This window comes from Cariama cristata, unplaced genomic scaffold (assembly GCF_000690535.1).
Source record: "Cariama cristata isolate BGI_N322 unplaced genomic scaffold, ASM69053v1 scaffold6787, whole genome shotgun sequence".
NCBI lineage: Eukaryota > Metazoa > Chordata > Aves > Cariamiformes > Cariamidae > Cariama > Cariama cristata.
In genome coordinates this window covers 1-14,833 of record NW_009628267.1, presented here as the reverse complement: position 1 = coordinate 14,833, position 14,833 = coordinate 1, and the positions used below count along the sequence as shown (strand labels likewise).

The window sequence follows — 14,833 nt, the reverse complement described above, 5'->3', positions numbered from 1 at the left end:
ATTTGCAATTAACATTTCAAAATAAAACCAGTTCCCAAGTTCACTATACTTTCCATGTCAACACTTACGCATTTAAAATACATGAAAGTTAGATCAGTAATAGCAAAGTAGACCTGGAAATTATTTAGTCAGAACTTATGAACAGCAACACCTTTTCACTATTTTCCCATGATTATTTCCCATAAGTGATAACTACTATACAATGATTGATTAAAATGCACATCAATTTACAGTATTCACAAAGATAGACTTGCCACATGAAAGTGTGAAAAAGGCAGCAGCCTCTCATATAATTTAAAAGCGACTCCCCACATGCCTGTCTTATTTGCTAAAAATCATTCCGCCCCCCAACCTTCATGACATTTACTGATGAAACCAAGAAGGACTAAGTAATTCAGAATTATCTGAATTCATTTTCAGACTGAAAGGCTTGATTTACTAGGGGAAGAGGGCAAAAATGGTACATTTCAGTAGTTCGCTTGCACATAAACACACTTAATTCTGCTGCACAAAATGCCTAGTCCAGCAAAGACTTCACATGGAGGACATCAGTGCTAAATAGTAAGTAGATAATTGTGTACATACCTCTGTGCTCTAACAAAAGAGAAACTCTGGAAATATCCAATTAATTTTTTACACTTTCTATACACTTTGAACACCAATAATACATACATTTGTAAGATTATTCTACTCTTACACAAAGTAACAGAGTAAAACTAAACCCTGAAGTTATGAGTGGAAAGTCGACTAAAAATGGCATCTACACATGCACACATCAGTTTCTAATTCACTTTATTCATACACTTTAGTTACTGTAAGCCTTGCAAACAAACTGCAAGACTGCCAAATTTGCATTCTGGGCAACTTTTCCCAAACCCAAGTTTTTATTATTTTGTATAAAGCAAAAGATTCCTTTGTCGTTTTCTGCCACACTGCAGCAAAGTAAGAAGTCTTCTATGTACCTGTAAATTATGACATTTATGTCTACTTAAGTTACTTTTACAGTTTCTATTTTGCTCACAGATCCATTAACAGTGAAGTTGAAAACATTTTTAAAAGACCAGTAAACCCATCAGTCTTGCACTTGCAAGTTCTTTCAACTTATGAAAATAAATTCATTTGAAGTGGCTATCAGTCCAAATTAAATATGAGATGTGATGATTATAAAGCAGATACTAAGAATTCATATCCATTCCTTAAGTGAGTTAACTAGTAAGAGGAAAGGTAAATCCTCACTCCAACCACATTTGAAATCCGATTCTCTTCTATATGACTGTACATTATATATTCGTGTCTATAATTTAAATCTAAACAGTACTTTTTTTAATTACACTTAGGAATCTATATCCCCATTTTTAAAACAAGTTCTTTTACAGTGTAAGGAGAATCCACAGAGTGGGTTCTTCAAACTTCATTTTCTAAGCCATTTTAAACAATAATTAGGTAAGTAAATCATGTCCACTGTGCTAAATCCACACCTGAACAGATTAAGAAACATTTTGAAGCAGTGTTGAGTAAATAATTTTGGTAAGCTGTAAAACTGCCACATGCAAGGTATACTGTACTATAACAGCTCCAAATCCTTTATAAAAACCTAGCATTCCTTCTTCCTGTTTTATAGTATTTATGCAGTCTCTCATTCCCTCATATTGAGTATTGATCGGAAGCACTTCATAGCCAAGGTCTGTATTGTCAATTATTGTGCGTGTCCCTTGAATATGAAGGCGGTGTAAAACTGTCTCCAGTGGGTAAAGCATGACATCAGCACAAAGGCTAGCAGCAAAGCTAGCAATAAGTTCTGGAAAATATGCATCCAGCATGCTCTGCACAGAAGTGGAGCTCTCAGTTGGGAGGTTGTGGGAATTATCCCTTTTCAGAATAAACAAAACAAGCTTCTGGACGATGGAACTGATGACATAGTGAAGAACTCCATGAAGAGCAGTTGGAAAAGTCAAGACCATCAGAGGAAGGAGACGCTTGCTATGGGGTACTCCCATGCCTACAACTCTGCCGATTCCTTCTTTCACACAGTCCAGGATACCAGGATTATCTCGAATTATTTCGCTCTACAAGCAACAAAGCAATAGTTACAACTTGTGCTGCCCATTTCATAACCATGCTGACATCCACTTTGACATTTTATCACTGCTGAACTTTAAAAGAGAATTAAACATTTGCATGCTATCACATCTACACGGCTATATTGATACAAATTTTGCTCTAACACTTTTGATAGCATTCAAGTAAGTTTGCTTTTAAAAAATGAAGCCATCTTAAGGAGTCTTTATTTAATGTACGTTCCAGTTATTTGTGTTGCTACCAAAAAAATTCAACTTTCAGCCTACTGCTGAAAGTATCAGCCCACGTAATAGTCATGAACTGAAAATTTCTACTTCCAGAGCAAAATGCCAGGAAGTATTTATCTAATCTAAAAGTCCTTTTCTTTAAGGACTATAACTCTAGTCTTTGAACTTAAATGTGCATCATAAAGACTTTGATAACTACAGTTGAGTTGAAAGATCATTTTAAATACGAATTTAATAGGTTCAGCTCTGAACATTTCCATTCCATTATTTGTACCTAAAATAGCACTCTTTACCCATGCTGCCTCTTAGAAAAGAGATAATTATTTTGTTCACGTAGTGAAAAAGAATTCACTTAGTAATTATTTACTCCATTATATTCCAGCTATGACTGCAGGATTAAGCTAAAGACCTTGTTTCCCCTTCTAATACTTATACAAACTCAGTGTTTTATCATCTCTGTTACATCCAAAATTCAGGATTTGGGAGTTCTCCTCAATGTCAAAGTCTGTGAGTGCTGGCTGTGTCCTGACCTCAGCCAGGATAAACCACCAGAACATTCCTCAGTACTCTGGAGAAGATCTAACAGCCTGCAAAGCCTTCATGGCCAGTCTGCGCAGAAGATACAAGTAGTTCCAATACTTGAGAATATAGCATTGTTCCAGATTTTAAGCACAAGTTAAGCATCATAACCCCTACTGAATCCTCTTCTCCCCCGTACCATTATAGCCACTGCACTTCAAAACTGTGCTTGCTTTTGTCAAACACGCCACCGTGTGGTTTGAAATGTTAAAGTCAAAACCAGTAACATGACGGCTACACATTTCTACCATTTACAGTTATTTTTATGAAAAATATTTACCTGGAGAAGTGTGTCAAACATACTGTTGAACACTATGGTTTATCAGAATTAAGATAATCAAAGTTAATATAAAACTGATAGTAACAAATCCAACAATCTTTAACTTCTACAGTTTGTTAATCGGTCATTGTCCTCTTGCAGCACAGGAATATAATGAAAATCTGGTAAGTCAAGTTGCCTCCCTACACTGATTAATACAGCATAAATAAAATCTTCACAAGTCCTATTGTTACCTCTGTTGTGTTTCTAATAAGAAAGCTCATGATAATGTTTCCAGGAACTGGAATACATTTCATACAGCATATATACACCTATTCAGAAAAATACTTGCACACAGCTGAACCTACTAAGCCTAAAACCCTAAGAACTCAGTGGAATTATTTTCATAGGCAATGTTTTACAGAGATGATCACCTGTCTAAAAGGCTGGGGGAGATGCTGGTTTGGCTTTTTGATTGTTTTCCTATTAAGCTGCTTTCTAGCAAAGAAATTTTATTACTTATTTTGCAAACAAAAGACAGGTTCTAGATCATGTTCTCTTTTATCATTTATTGGTAAATATGTTCCCGTGTCCAACAACACAGATAACATTCTTTCAGCAAAAAATACAAGCAGTAAGATATCTGAATAAAACATTCCATGCTGTGGCCTGCTATGAACTCAAGAAACAGGAACAATGTTCTACCACTGTTTCTAGTTCCAGGATTATGGCATGCTCAAAGTAAAGCTGTTCCCAAGGACAGAAAAGAGTTTCCTAAGTCAGCTTCCCAGTATGAGACTAGCTAAATCTTCCCAAGGCTTCCACAAACTCAGAGATCCACTCAGGCTGGATTTATGGAACATTAGTTTCAAAATAATTTAATAGGAGAGAGGAAGAGAGCTTCTTAAATACAGAGTAACTTTAGAGAATGTAAGTTTGTTGGGACTCTATCCACACACCCCCAAGCACAGACATTTAATCTCACCAGTCCTCTTAGTCCACAATGTGACCAGTTCAGACAGAGGAGCTTTCCTAGTACCTTCTGGCTCCTTTAAGTTCGGATCCTCTGCACAAAGCAGAATCCTGTCCCTTAACAGTACCTGCCTCTACAGTACACGCTGAAACTAATAAACTGTAGAAGTCAGCCTTGCTTGTCTCATCTCCACAGAAAAACCACCATTTTGTAGACATACGCCAGCAGCTGAACTGTAGTTTTAAACAGCTGGATCTAAATCAGTCTTCACAGTACTTAGAAATTGTCTATGCTATGAATGAAGATTATTCTTTTGATGGCTGAATGACACGAGTGACTATCCTGTACCAGCCTCCACATGACAGCTCACTTTACAGTATGAGTTCCATTAGCTGCACAAAGATACTACCATGTTAATTAAGACCAACTCATTATACAGAGAGAACTGGAATATTACCCTAGACCAATTCTGCACAGCTAAACCCTGTCTCCTTCTCCAGAAAGAGATGCAACAGCTCATTAAAAGGCAATCTGCAACGCAGTGCTACAAGGTTACTCTTATAGCACAGTTTATAATGTTAATAGGTACAGTTAGGATACAGCTTAACTTGTTCTATAAGTGACAGGGCCAGATACTTTCATGGCTAAGGAAGAACTAGATGAAAATTTAAAAGCAAAAAGTTGACTGAATGAAAGCAATCCTGAAATAGTAGAGTTCAGTATTTTAGCAAAACAAAGCTGAATTACTAATAAACCTTATAGTTGTTATAGGGGAAGGGGTCACTGCAACAATTTGCCTTTTAAAGTCTTTTAAAACCTTTACATGAGAAAAACTTCTTTATGGTTTATCTGCTAAAACATAGAGATGTAACTTGTCCTTATTTCATAGCCAATATATTCCAATTATCTATATTAAACATCCTTTCTAATTCTAGATTTAGACTTAAGATAGTACAATTAATCTACCCATCATAGTCAATACTTTTTATGTCAGTTATAGCCTCAAGTAAAACAAATGCAATTACTGCAACACAAACCCGAATCCAAAGCCAAAGACTCACTTCTCCACACAATCTAATCTACAGAGAAAATAACAGTATCTTTTTAAATGCTGTAAATATATTTAAGTTACCTGTACAGTTTCAATCAGGCTCGCAGAATAAAAAGGCATTGCTATCACATGTGTTAAACTGTAGAAATTAACAAAATAAAAATTAAGGTCATGTCAATACTATAATTTTAGCCAAATATGCACCTGAAAGTTGATAAAGTTATCTACCAAGTCATGTCTGAGAGAAAATTAACAAACCATAACTAAATTATTAAAATGTATATCAACAAGTTGAGATAAACTTCAGTCTGAAGTTCTGTTAAATTCTATTTCCATGTAACCAGACTGACTCAGGTCTCTTGGGTATCATAATTTCATTACTAAAAAAAGAAAATCTCATCTTTTAAATTAGTAAGATTCCATATAGCCACGGGAATCTAGTAAGAGAAAACAATCTGTGAAAGTGGTGTACACAATTAAGATTGTTAAAAAAAACCCAAAATTTGAAAATTATTATTAGCATCCTGGCAAATAACCATAGTTGCAGATTAAACTAATGTACATTTAGTAGTCTCATTAATGTTCAGATAATAAGACATAAGGTAATTAACAGATGCTATACTTACCCTTTGAGTAGAAGGTGTCCACCTATCTGCTTGAGGTTCCATTTATGTGAAAGCTCCCTAAAAGGAAAAGTATCTACCTTAACAGGGATTAGAACACGTTATTCTCAAGCATTTCTTCCATAGGTGTCAACATCCAGTTTTCACACTGGTGTTCTACTATCAGTTTATGTTGCAGGATTTCCCATAGTGGAAAGACACATCAGCAACAAATTTAATAAACCATGCTTGACTTTTAGAAGTTATTCAGGCCTGTTAGTTACGCTATCAAAAGAGCTTTCAATTATTATTAGGTGTCTGTAGCTCTCACAGCTGCTGGCTTTAGTGTTTCGCATTTATTTTGCATCCTTAGGTACTAAATCTTAAAGCCATTTTCAGGGAATATTGGATTATTTTAAAATCTGTTTCCTTTATCAACACACTTTTTAAATTATGTTTTGGTTTGGTTATGCTTTTTCTGTTCTTTGAGGATACGTTTACCTAGTTCTTGTTTCTTTCCTGAAAACCTAAATCACATTCTGACACAGACAAGACCAAATCAAATACAACAGGTCAGATTAGAAGCTGCATAGTAATTCTGTACAGACTTAGCTCAAGTCTTTTGGTTTATGCCCAGTCTTTAGAATATCCTGGTAAACCAAAAGAAAATGCATGTGTTTAACACAAAAGCAACTTTAAAAAAAATCCCCTTAAAGTAGTATTTTCTAGTTACACACTTCAAAATATGAACAGTAAATGCTAACTATATTCCACTTGACAGAAAATGTAATCCCACTTAGCTCAAGATAACATTCAAATACCAAGTATATTTACCATACATTTGGTAAATACTCTAGCTATGAGGTAAAGATATTTCTGTCTGAAATGTTGGACACACTAGACCATGCATTTTAATAACAAGCTATCAAGTTTTCAGCTTCTTCAATTCTTCTCCAGGAATTGCACTCATCCACTGCCTGTAGTTTTACAACACCTCTGATCCAAGAAAGGAAACTTTTCTCTTTCTGAAGAATTGTGTGCTACTAGTAGCCATCACTTTCCTAAACACATAGGTCAGCCACTAAAGAGGAAGGGGCAATCATTTACCATTATGTATTTCAGACACTTATATCTCATCCATTGAGCCATAACACTTAAAAGATGTGGAAAATGTAACCAGCCAAACTAACATGTGAAAGACTAACCTGTCAATCCACCAGGTATAATTACTCCTGCAGTGGAAGAACAATTACGGAATGAGTTTGTCTAGTACAGAACCACGTTCAACTTGCCACAAAAGTGTTAACACCCATTTCTGGGCCCCTCTCCTAAAACAGGGGGATTCTTTTATGATATTATGGTGTAGAATTGGAATTGACATCTCACTTCCTTGTGTCCTTTGGAGCTTGATAATGTAGTTAAATAACCTTTTAAACCAGATTTGCTGGCACTATTGCTCTAAGCAACAGCTTTCACCTCCCTGGGACAGCCGAAACAGCTACCATTAAAAAGGAAGGGAGAGCATCCAGTAGAAAACTGCATGGGGTTGTGCACATACAAGAAAACCATTTTTGCCAGACCACTTCCCCAATCCAGTTCATTTAATGACTGTTCACATACTGTGTTGGCACAAGGATGGGGGTAACACTGAGGAACAACTGAGCAGGTAACTAGCAGAAAGGATTGCTTCCTTTGACAGCAGCACCAGCTTACTTTTTAAACTACTGAACAACTGGCCCACAAGAAGAAAATCCTTGCTTACACTGGACAGAAATCAGAACTATGAAAATATAAACACTATATTACATCTCATGAACTTAAGAACAAGTCATACTTGGGGGAAAGTGAATGCCAGGGAATTTCAGTTACATATGAGACAGAGCTGACCAAAAAGCTTAAATACACACACCACACAATTTAACTATGAAATGCTTTTGACAAATGGCAGAACCTACAAAAATTTACTTTTATTAGTATGCAAGCATCATAATAGTAGTTTGATTCAGCCTGCTTACATTTCTTACCTTAAACCCAGGTCAATTTCTCTGTCCCTTAAGTGCTTGGTCTCTGTCCACACACTAAAAATAAGCACTTGTTTCTTCTGAAAGCTAACACAATTCAAGCCCACTGGACCATTCAAACTTAACCAGCCTCAAATCCAACTGTTTGCCTGCCTCCCTAATATATTCCAAGACAAGTCTTTATCATTTTATTTGCTTCAATGTGTGCCCTGCAACTGCTAAGTATCTTTTGCTAACTTTTGATTATCTCACAGTCTCTTCGCATTTCACTAAAAGTTTTAGCCACTTTATATAATAAACTCTCTCACACAACTTGCTTACTCTTACAATGTCTGCAAGAAAACTGACGATATATATTACTACAGTTGTCAGCATGTACTGTTAGCTCTGGACCATTATAAAATGAAATATTGATAAAAAGTCTTCAGACAAAAATTCTTTATCAGACTTGTATCTCAGAGCAGAAAAACATCACAATGTTTTACTATAATCCTGGAGTTATACTTCAGCATAAAAAGCAGGAAGTCACAAACCAAAATAAAAAATTGTTACTGAACTACTATAGCCTAAGATGGACACAGTGAAGAAGAATGGTGAATATCTCTAAATGAAGTCACTCATTTTTAGTTGTAACCCTTCTATTGTGAGAATACTCAACAATGTACAAATAGTTGCTGGTAAAGAAGACAAAGCTCACAGCTACATAGACTCGTGTTTACCATGTCTTCTCATTTATTAATGCAGGCCATTCTGTTTTCTCACGTACCAAAGACAGTGAAAATGTTCTTCAAGAAGTCAGTGCTGGCTCATTAGCTATGTAAATTTTCTATATTTAGATTAATGGAAGTAGGACTTTTTACTTTAGACATGGTATTTGCTCATACTACACAATACAAACCAAATTACAAAAAGAAATTTACAAATTCTTTTATTACAGTGGAATTATACTGAAGACCAATTTACTATGTTATTTCTATACTCAGAGGAGCAGGCAGAGATACCAAACATACAAAGCTCCCAGAAAGAGTCTCTCACCATGTATTAATTACAAGGTCGTCTTTGCCAAGACAACCACACTGTGCTGAAAACACCTATTCAATGTCTGACTGTTCTAATCAAGTAAAATTTTTCAAACAGCCTTACGTTTCTAACACTTTGAATATGAGTCAACATGTTAGAAGCAGTAAAAAAAACATGCAATACCTTGGCAAAGGTGTAAATTCACTAATGATGCCTTCTGTTCCCAGGGTAATGCCCTGAACAATGAAAGTGCTGCCCATTCCTTTCCAGAGAGCTCTTGGACCCTGTGTTTTGAGATATGCAAAATATTTTGATCCATGCAACATAAAACTCAAAAATATTTTCATCTTACTAATTTTTATAAAAGTTCAGCGAGTTCAGACCACACAGGGCTACAATTCTACCATTAAACTTCACTATCATCAAATTCAGGGGATAACTTTTAAACTCTGAAGAAACTTTTCTTCTTAAATAATTTCAAACAATTGTCAACAATTTTAGAGGCATATCTCTCACTGTTAATACTCTGTACTATAAATTCAACAACATTTTCTATGGACAAAATGAGCTCGAGATGTTGAAGTACATCTGTAAGAAATCCAGAAAGTCTTTTCTTACTATCTTCTGATCTGAGTTTCAAGATTGCCATTCCCATGCAGAACTGGAAATTCATCCAATACTATATTCAAATGACTACTTCCAAAGAATCTCTTTATCCACATAAAGATTAGTTACTTTTTAGAATCCTAATGAAAAAAATTAGTCTCAAGGACCTTTTGTTTCCAACATCTGCAAATCTTCCCCATTAAATACTATACTTCTTAAGGAAAAATAATCTACAATTATCTTCTCGAAACATTTCTGCAACCATAAAAATAATGAACCATTACAATGGCCATGTTTTTAACCACCAGTTACATGAAGAGTTGAAGATGTCAATGTACATATGTGCTATAGTAACCATCACGGCTCAGATACAGCCTGACACCAAATACTGACCTGTGTCTTATTGATGCTGTACATAATATTGACAATAGTAAATGGAGTGAGATGATAATTCCGAGCGTGATAGTTAACCTGTTAAAAATAGAAATAATGGCAGTTTTACAAACACTTGTGGATGTTGCAACTCTAAAGGAAAAAGCACTTAAAAATAAGGACTTTATCTCTGTAAAGGTCAGCTGAGGTGACCAAAATATGAACAAATTCTCACTGAAATTTAGCAAAACAGGCATAACTTAAGTATTTCTATGCTGAAAATGTAAACAATAAAGCAAGCATGAACCAGAAAATATTGGAAACAAAGCATCCTGCTTATAAATGGGGATCTGGAAGCTGCTCTACAGACTCTGACACTGCCCAATCAAAAATCAGTAAGAATGTTTAAGATAAGATAAATTTCAGAATGGAAAACACATACACTACAAATAAAACCATGTTAATGTAGCAGCATCTCTCTAAGAATTGTAAAGCTTCCTTATAATCTACAGAGCATGAAGACACAGAAATATCACAGTACACAGGAGCTCTGACTGGAAGAGGTAATATAAAAGACATACCTGACACTGACGACGTAGAACAATGCAAGGATGCGCCAACACATTTTCTGTAAATAGGCTTTAGAAGAAAAGTGTATTTAAAGCATGAAACGTCATCATAAATGTATTAGAAAAGGCTTGTTATTTTTCTTTACCATTAGATCAGTATTTGGAAAAACTACATATTATCTAGTGAATTAATGAGACGTTTTGGACGACTACCTGATAGCCTGCCAATATTATCAAAAAAATCTGACATGTACATTCACTATGAAAAAGCCCACATATGTATGTATCTATACTATGTATATACCTTTAGAGGCAAAACAAAATACCAAATTTCCTAAACTTTCCCTCCACAAAATATGAGGGAACAAAACAGGCCAGAGGCAGAATTATGAAAGGATTAGTTTCCAGTTTTATGTTAATTCTGTGTAGAACATTTTTCATCAAGACTCTCCTTAACAGGGCCAGAGGATTGGCACTAACAGCTGATAATTTTTTCATCAGAAAAATGCTACTGTCCAAAACCAACTCTCCCTCCACCCCCAGAAAATATATTTCAATCAAACCTTCATAGAAAAGTTCTCTCAGTTCTAAAGTAGGATGCCTGATCACAGCCACACAGAGAAACTTTTCATTTCATCTCCAAGTGCCTGAGTGATAAGAGTACTTACCTGTATGTGGCTCAAACCTGGGACTAGGATTAAAAAAGCAAAACCTCCAGGCTTTGTCTAAACATCGCATATAACTGCTGTGACCACCAACCTACAGGATCACCTTGCGCAGCTCTCTTATGGGGATTTTACTCTGAATAAACAAGTACTAATTAGCACAGAAAAGTACTGAGCCTGCAGTTTTGTAACTATTAAGCTAATTAGTAGTTTGCTATTACCAAAAGAGGTGAAACTTTCCCTGTACTCCAGCCACTATCTATTAAGCCCTCCTGGTAGCCAACTCAACTAGCCTCACAAAACCTAACCTTTCTTTTCAGTGTTTTCTACAAGATTTCTGACTTGAGTCACCTGCGTCTGCTAAGCGATCTTGTACAAAAGCAAAAGCAGAGGCAGGGAGAAGTGCTCTCGGCAATGATACAATATTGATCAGCTCTTTCCCAAAACCACATGCTAGTTTCAGTCCCGGTGGCCACAGTGCTCAGGATGTGGAAGACTTTGGCATGCTTGACTAAATCAAAGCACATAGTTCAAAAGGACAACTGATCCATGCTAATTACCTCTCTCTGCTCCTGAAGGAGATCAAGACGGTCCTGCCCTATGGCACCACTTTGCTGATACTCTCCAGAGCTCATTCAGCTTGATAAGGTTGGAAAGAAAGCTCCCCCCCCTCCCCCACCCCGGCCATTTCGAGGGGCTAGTTCTTCCCCTCCCCCCTTCAACTCTATTTTAACAAACTTAACAGACTCATCAACGTGTCTGAATGAGCAAACTGAGCCACTGCAGGGGAAGCAGTGGGAGAAGAAGAATAGGCAGTTTCATGAGATGTGATGATCTAATTTAAGCAACTCATTACTTGCCAAATATGGTCATTCCTAGTCCTTCTTTATCCCTTCCCTCTCTGGGCCAGTTAGCTGGTGTCTGCTGGCTTTCACAGCTAGTCAATTCCCAGGTAAATCAACCTAACTGAAATAGCAAAAAATAATCCTTGACTTTGTCTTCTGTTTTAGTGAGTCAAACTGGTTAAAAGAGGTTCTGATGGCCATCAAGGTGATAACAATGGGGTAAGGAACAGGACAGGTTGGTGGTCAAGTAAAATGTCCACCTCTTAAAGTAGAAGTACAGTATAAGAACCTGAACTGACACAGCTTCCCATGTTGGTCTAACTGGGTAAGTGACCCAAGTACTCTCATGTAGTGAAGACAGAAGCGTTTTTCCTCTGAGAATTCTCGCATTCAGGTCAAGGAGTAAAACTTTTTTTAGTCCTAACTTTTTCAAGCAAAAAATCCCATCTCCCACTCTTTCACAAGTTGCATCAGTATGGTGACCAAGAAAAACCTAATCAGGTGAGTGCGACTGAGCAGGCATCCTATAAAAAATCCTAAGCTTATCATGATCCTTACACATGACAATTCAAGCTCTAAAAATGTTGTTAAGCATGTTAAAGTCCACTACTTTCTCCAAAATGTTATCAATATTCAGTGTCACTATAATAAAGAATAAAATGGTTATTGGACCACTTGGCTAGATCAGCATTACTATTCCAGGATATTTTGATAATATATTTGAAGACATTTTCACCTACTTAGGAAACATTCACATTACCTAAAAACATTAATAAAAGTGACAAATGTGAAAACAGTTTTCTGGTGTTATTTTCAGATTGCTCTGATAGGGTACACATACCCTGGGCATATCGTACAAAAAATAATTTCTTATATTCACTGCTGATTAAGTAATTTTGAGAAACACTTCAGTTAAAGAGAACAGAAACTTACACGGATTCCAGGTATTAGGTTTCTAAAGGCATTTCAACTGCGTAAGTCTACTGGCATAAAAACACAACACAAAAACGTACACAGGGATCATAAGACAACTATAGCTTTACTACTTCTTTATCACTGGAAATTGTTACACAATGCTTACCTTGCAAGGCCAATACCAAAGCCTGCAAATCTGTTCAACTGCTCTGAAAAAAATGAAAACAGATTATACAGCAGCGATAACCACAAAGTGGGAGAAAATGCTATGGAGATGATCTGAAAAACTAATTTTATACTGTACTTGCTTCAGAAAATTACAAGCACTAAATCACAACATTTATGGCAACTCAGCAAAAGAGGATACTCAAGATCATTCCCCCAAGAATATTTGTACATTGGACTGCATTTGAATTTGTACATACTTTTATACAAAAAATTATTCTTGTCTTAAAACAGCTACAGGGGAAAAAACCCAAAGTGAACAGTAAAACAGAGAATATTTTAATATCTAAAAAATCTAACTCAAACCAACCACTGAAAAAATTAGCATGCATGACAGTTTACAATAATTCTGAAACACAAATTCAGATATCTGAGGTGAAATTAATTTTAAAAACAATAAAAAGGGAGAAACTTTGGGAAAAGTAACTCAAAATGCCATCGATGACATAACAAACATCAACACGATGCGAATTTTCAAGTCAATTGTTTATCTACTCTCCTTTGCAAAAATCTAGTTAGAGAACTGTTAAAATTGCAAGAGTAATCGGTTCAATTCTGTGTTGTCTGCTACCTGACAGACATTTACACATTGGGAACTATCAGAAGAGACTTTAAAAAAAGTATCAGAACTGTAACGGCAACTGAAAATAATGCTCAGCCCTACAATCTACAGTGTGCAAGCAGGCTGTAAGCATGGGTAACAGCAGTAAATTCACAGGAGCTCCACACAGATGGAGTGTGGAGGAATTTTAAGATCCTCTCCACTTGCAGAAGCTGGACTTAGTAATATTGCAACTCCTTATTACTCCTCCAAAATGCAGAATCAACATACCCTCCATAAGTAGATAGGACCAAAAAAAAGCTAGAGTCCAACTACCTAAGAATATTTTAGTGCTTTCAGTAGTGCTTCCATAGATGAAAGTCCAGCTAAGGGTTGCACTCATTATAAGGCCTGAACAAAACCACTGACCTACAGGTTAAAAACCCAGAAGACTCACCCATTAATACAATTCAAGCTTAAATAAATTAGTGTTTCATAAAACCTTGATACTCAAGTGTAAATAAACTGCTCCAGAACATCCTTTTAATTAAGGAAGGCAACGTTCAGTAGCCTAGATTTGGCAAGTTTCCCTTAATCCACCTCAATTTCACAAAGACATACAACGATACTGTACTTGTGAGGGTTTCGGCTCACATTTCCCAACAATTACTGGACAAGACTTGAACATGGTTGCTTCCTCAAATTCTATCAGTTCTACAGTTCCTTCACTGTCATGCATGGATGGGGGATTTACTTCAGCAGCTCATGCTGTACCCCTTGTACTTTTTCAACAAGTATAAAGCAGTCAGGGAATTAAACATTAAAGGTTGCTGGGTAACGAAGTCAGAAACTCAGACACGAAGTCAGAAACATAAACACTGACTGAATAACAAAATATACTGCAAGACCCAAAGGTACTGTCTGCCCTTACAGAAGACGGAGTATTTCTGCAGGATATCATTTACATGGGCAAGGGGGAGCTGACCACACGCTGCTTAACTAGAAGCTGCAGGGTGCACTCTGTCACTCTCAATCACATTTGCGTGTAACTACGTGGTGCTACACAGAGAAGCAGGTGCTGGAGTGCAACAGGCGATGGAGCAGGTTCTCTTCCTTCTAAAGGACTTTTTTTTTCCTGGCGCTTCACCACCGCCAGCCCGCGACTGCAACGCATCTCCGGGCTCGGCGCGGTGGAGATCAGAGCCAGCAAACCCGGGCGGCGCTCGAACGGGCGCGGCCAGGCCGCGGAACAGCCCATGGCCGCAGCCTGCTCGCCCTTGCCCG

General features: G+C 36.7%; 1 protein-coding gene across 1 annotated transcript; it reads right to left on the bottom strand.

Annotated features, from left to right (window-relative positions):
- Positions 1–778: 778 nt before the first annotated feature.
- Positions 779–14,807, bottom strand: SLC25A46 (solute carrier family 25, member 46). The gene is made up of 8 exons (XM_009704735.1): positions 14,603–14,807; positions 12,950–13,049; positions 10,371–10,428; positions 9,811–9,888; positions 8,995–9,095; positions 5,795–5,851; positions 5,250–5,307; positions 779–2,066 (listed from the first exon to the last, which is right to left on the bottom strand). The coding sequence occupies exons 1-8, from the start codon at positions 14,805–14,807 to the stop codon at positions 1,488–1,490; spliced, it is 1,236 nt and encodes a 411-aa protein (XP_009703037.1). The 3' UTR covers positions 779–1,487.
- Positions 14,808–14,833: the final 26 nt, after the last annotated feature.

What these genes read in the sequence shown, in the direction of transcription:
- SLC25A46 (XM_009704735.1), bottom strand. Translation starts at nt 14,807, where the DNA reads ATGGGCTGTTCCGCGGCCTGGCCGCGCCCGTTCGAGCGCCGCCCGGGT. An exon ending in GCTTCTCTGTGTAGCACCAC is followed by an intron (nt 13,050 to 14,602) that starts GTAGTTACACGC and finishes TCATCTCCATAG; the next exon opens with CATTTTCTCCCACTTTGTGG. An exon ending in TTCTACGTCGTCAGTGTCAG is followed by an intron (nt 9,889 to 10,370) that starts GTATGTCTTTTA and finishes TATTTTTAACAG; the next exon opens with GTTAACTATCACGCTCGGAA.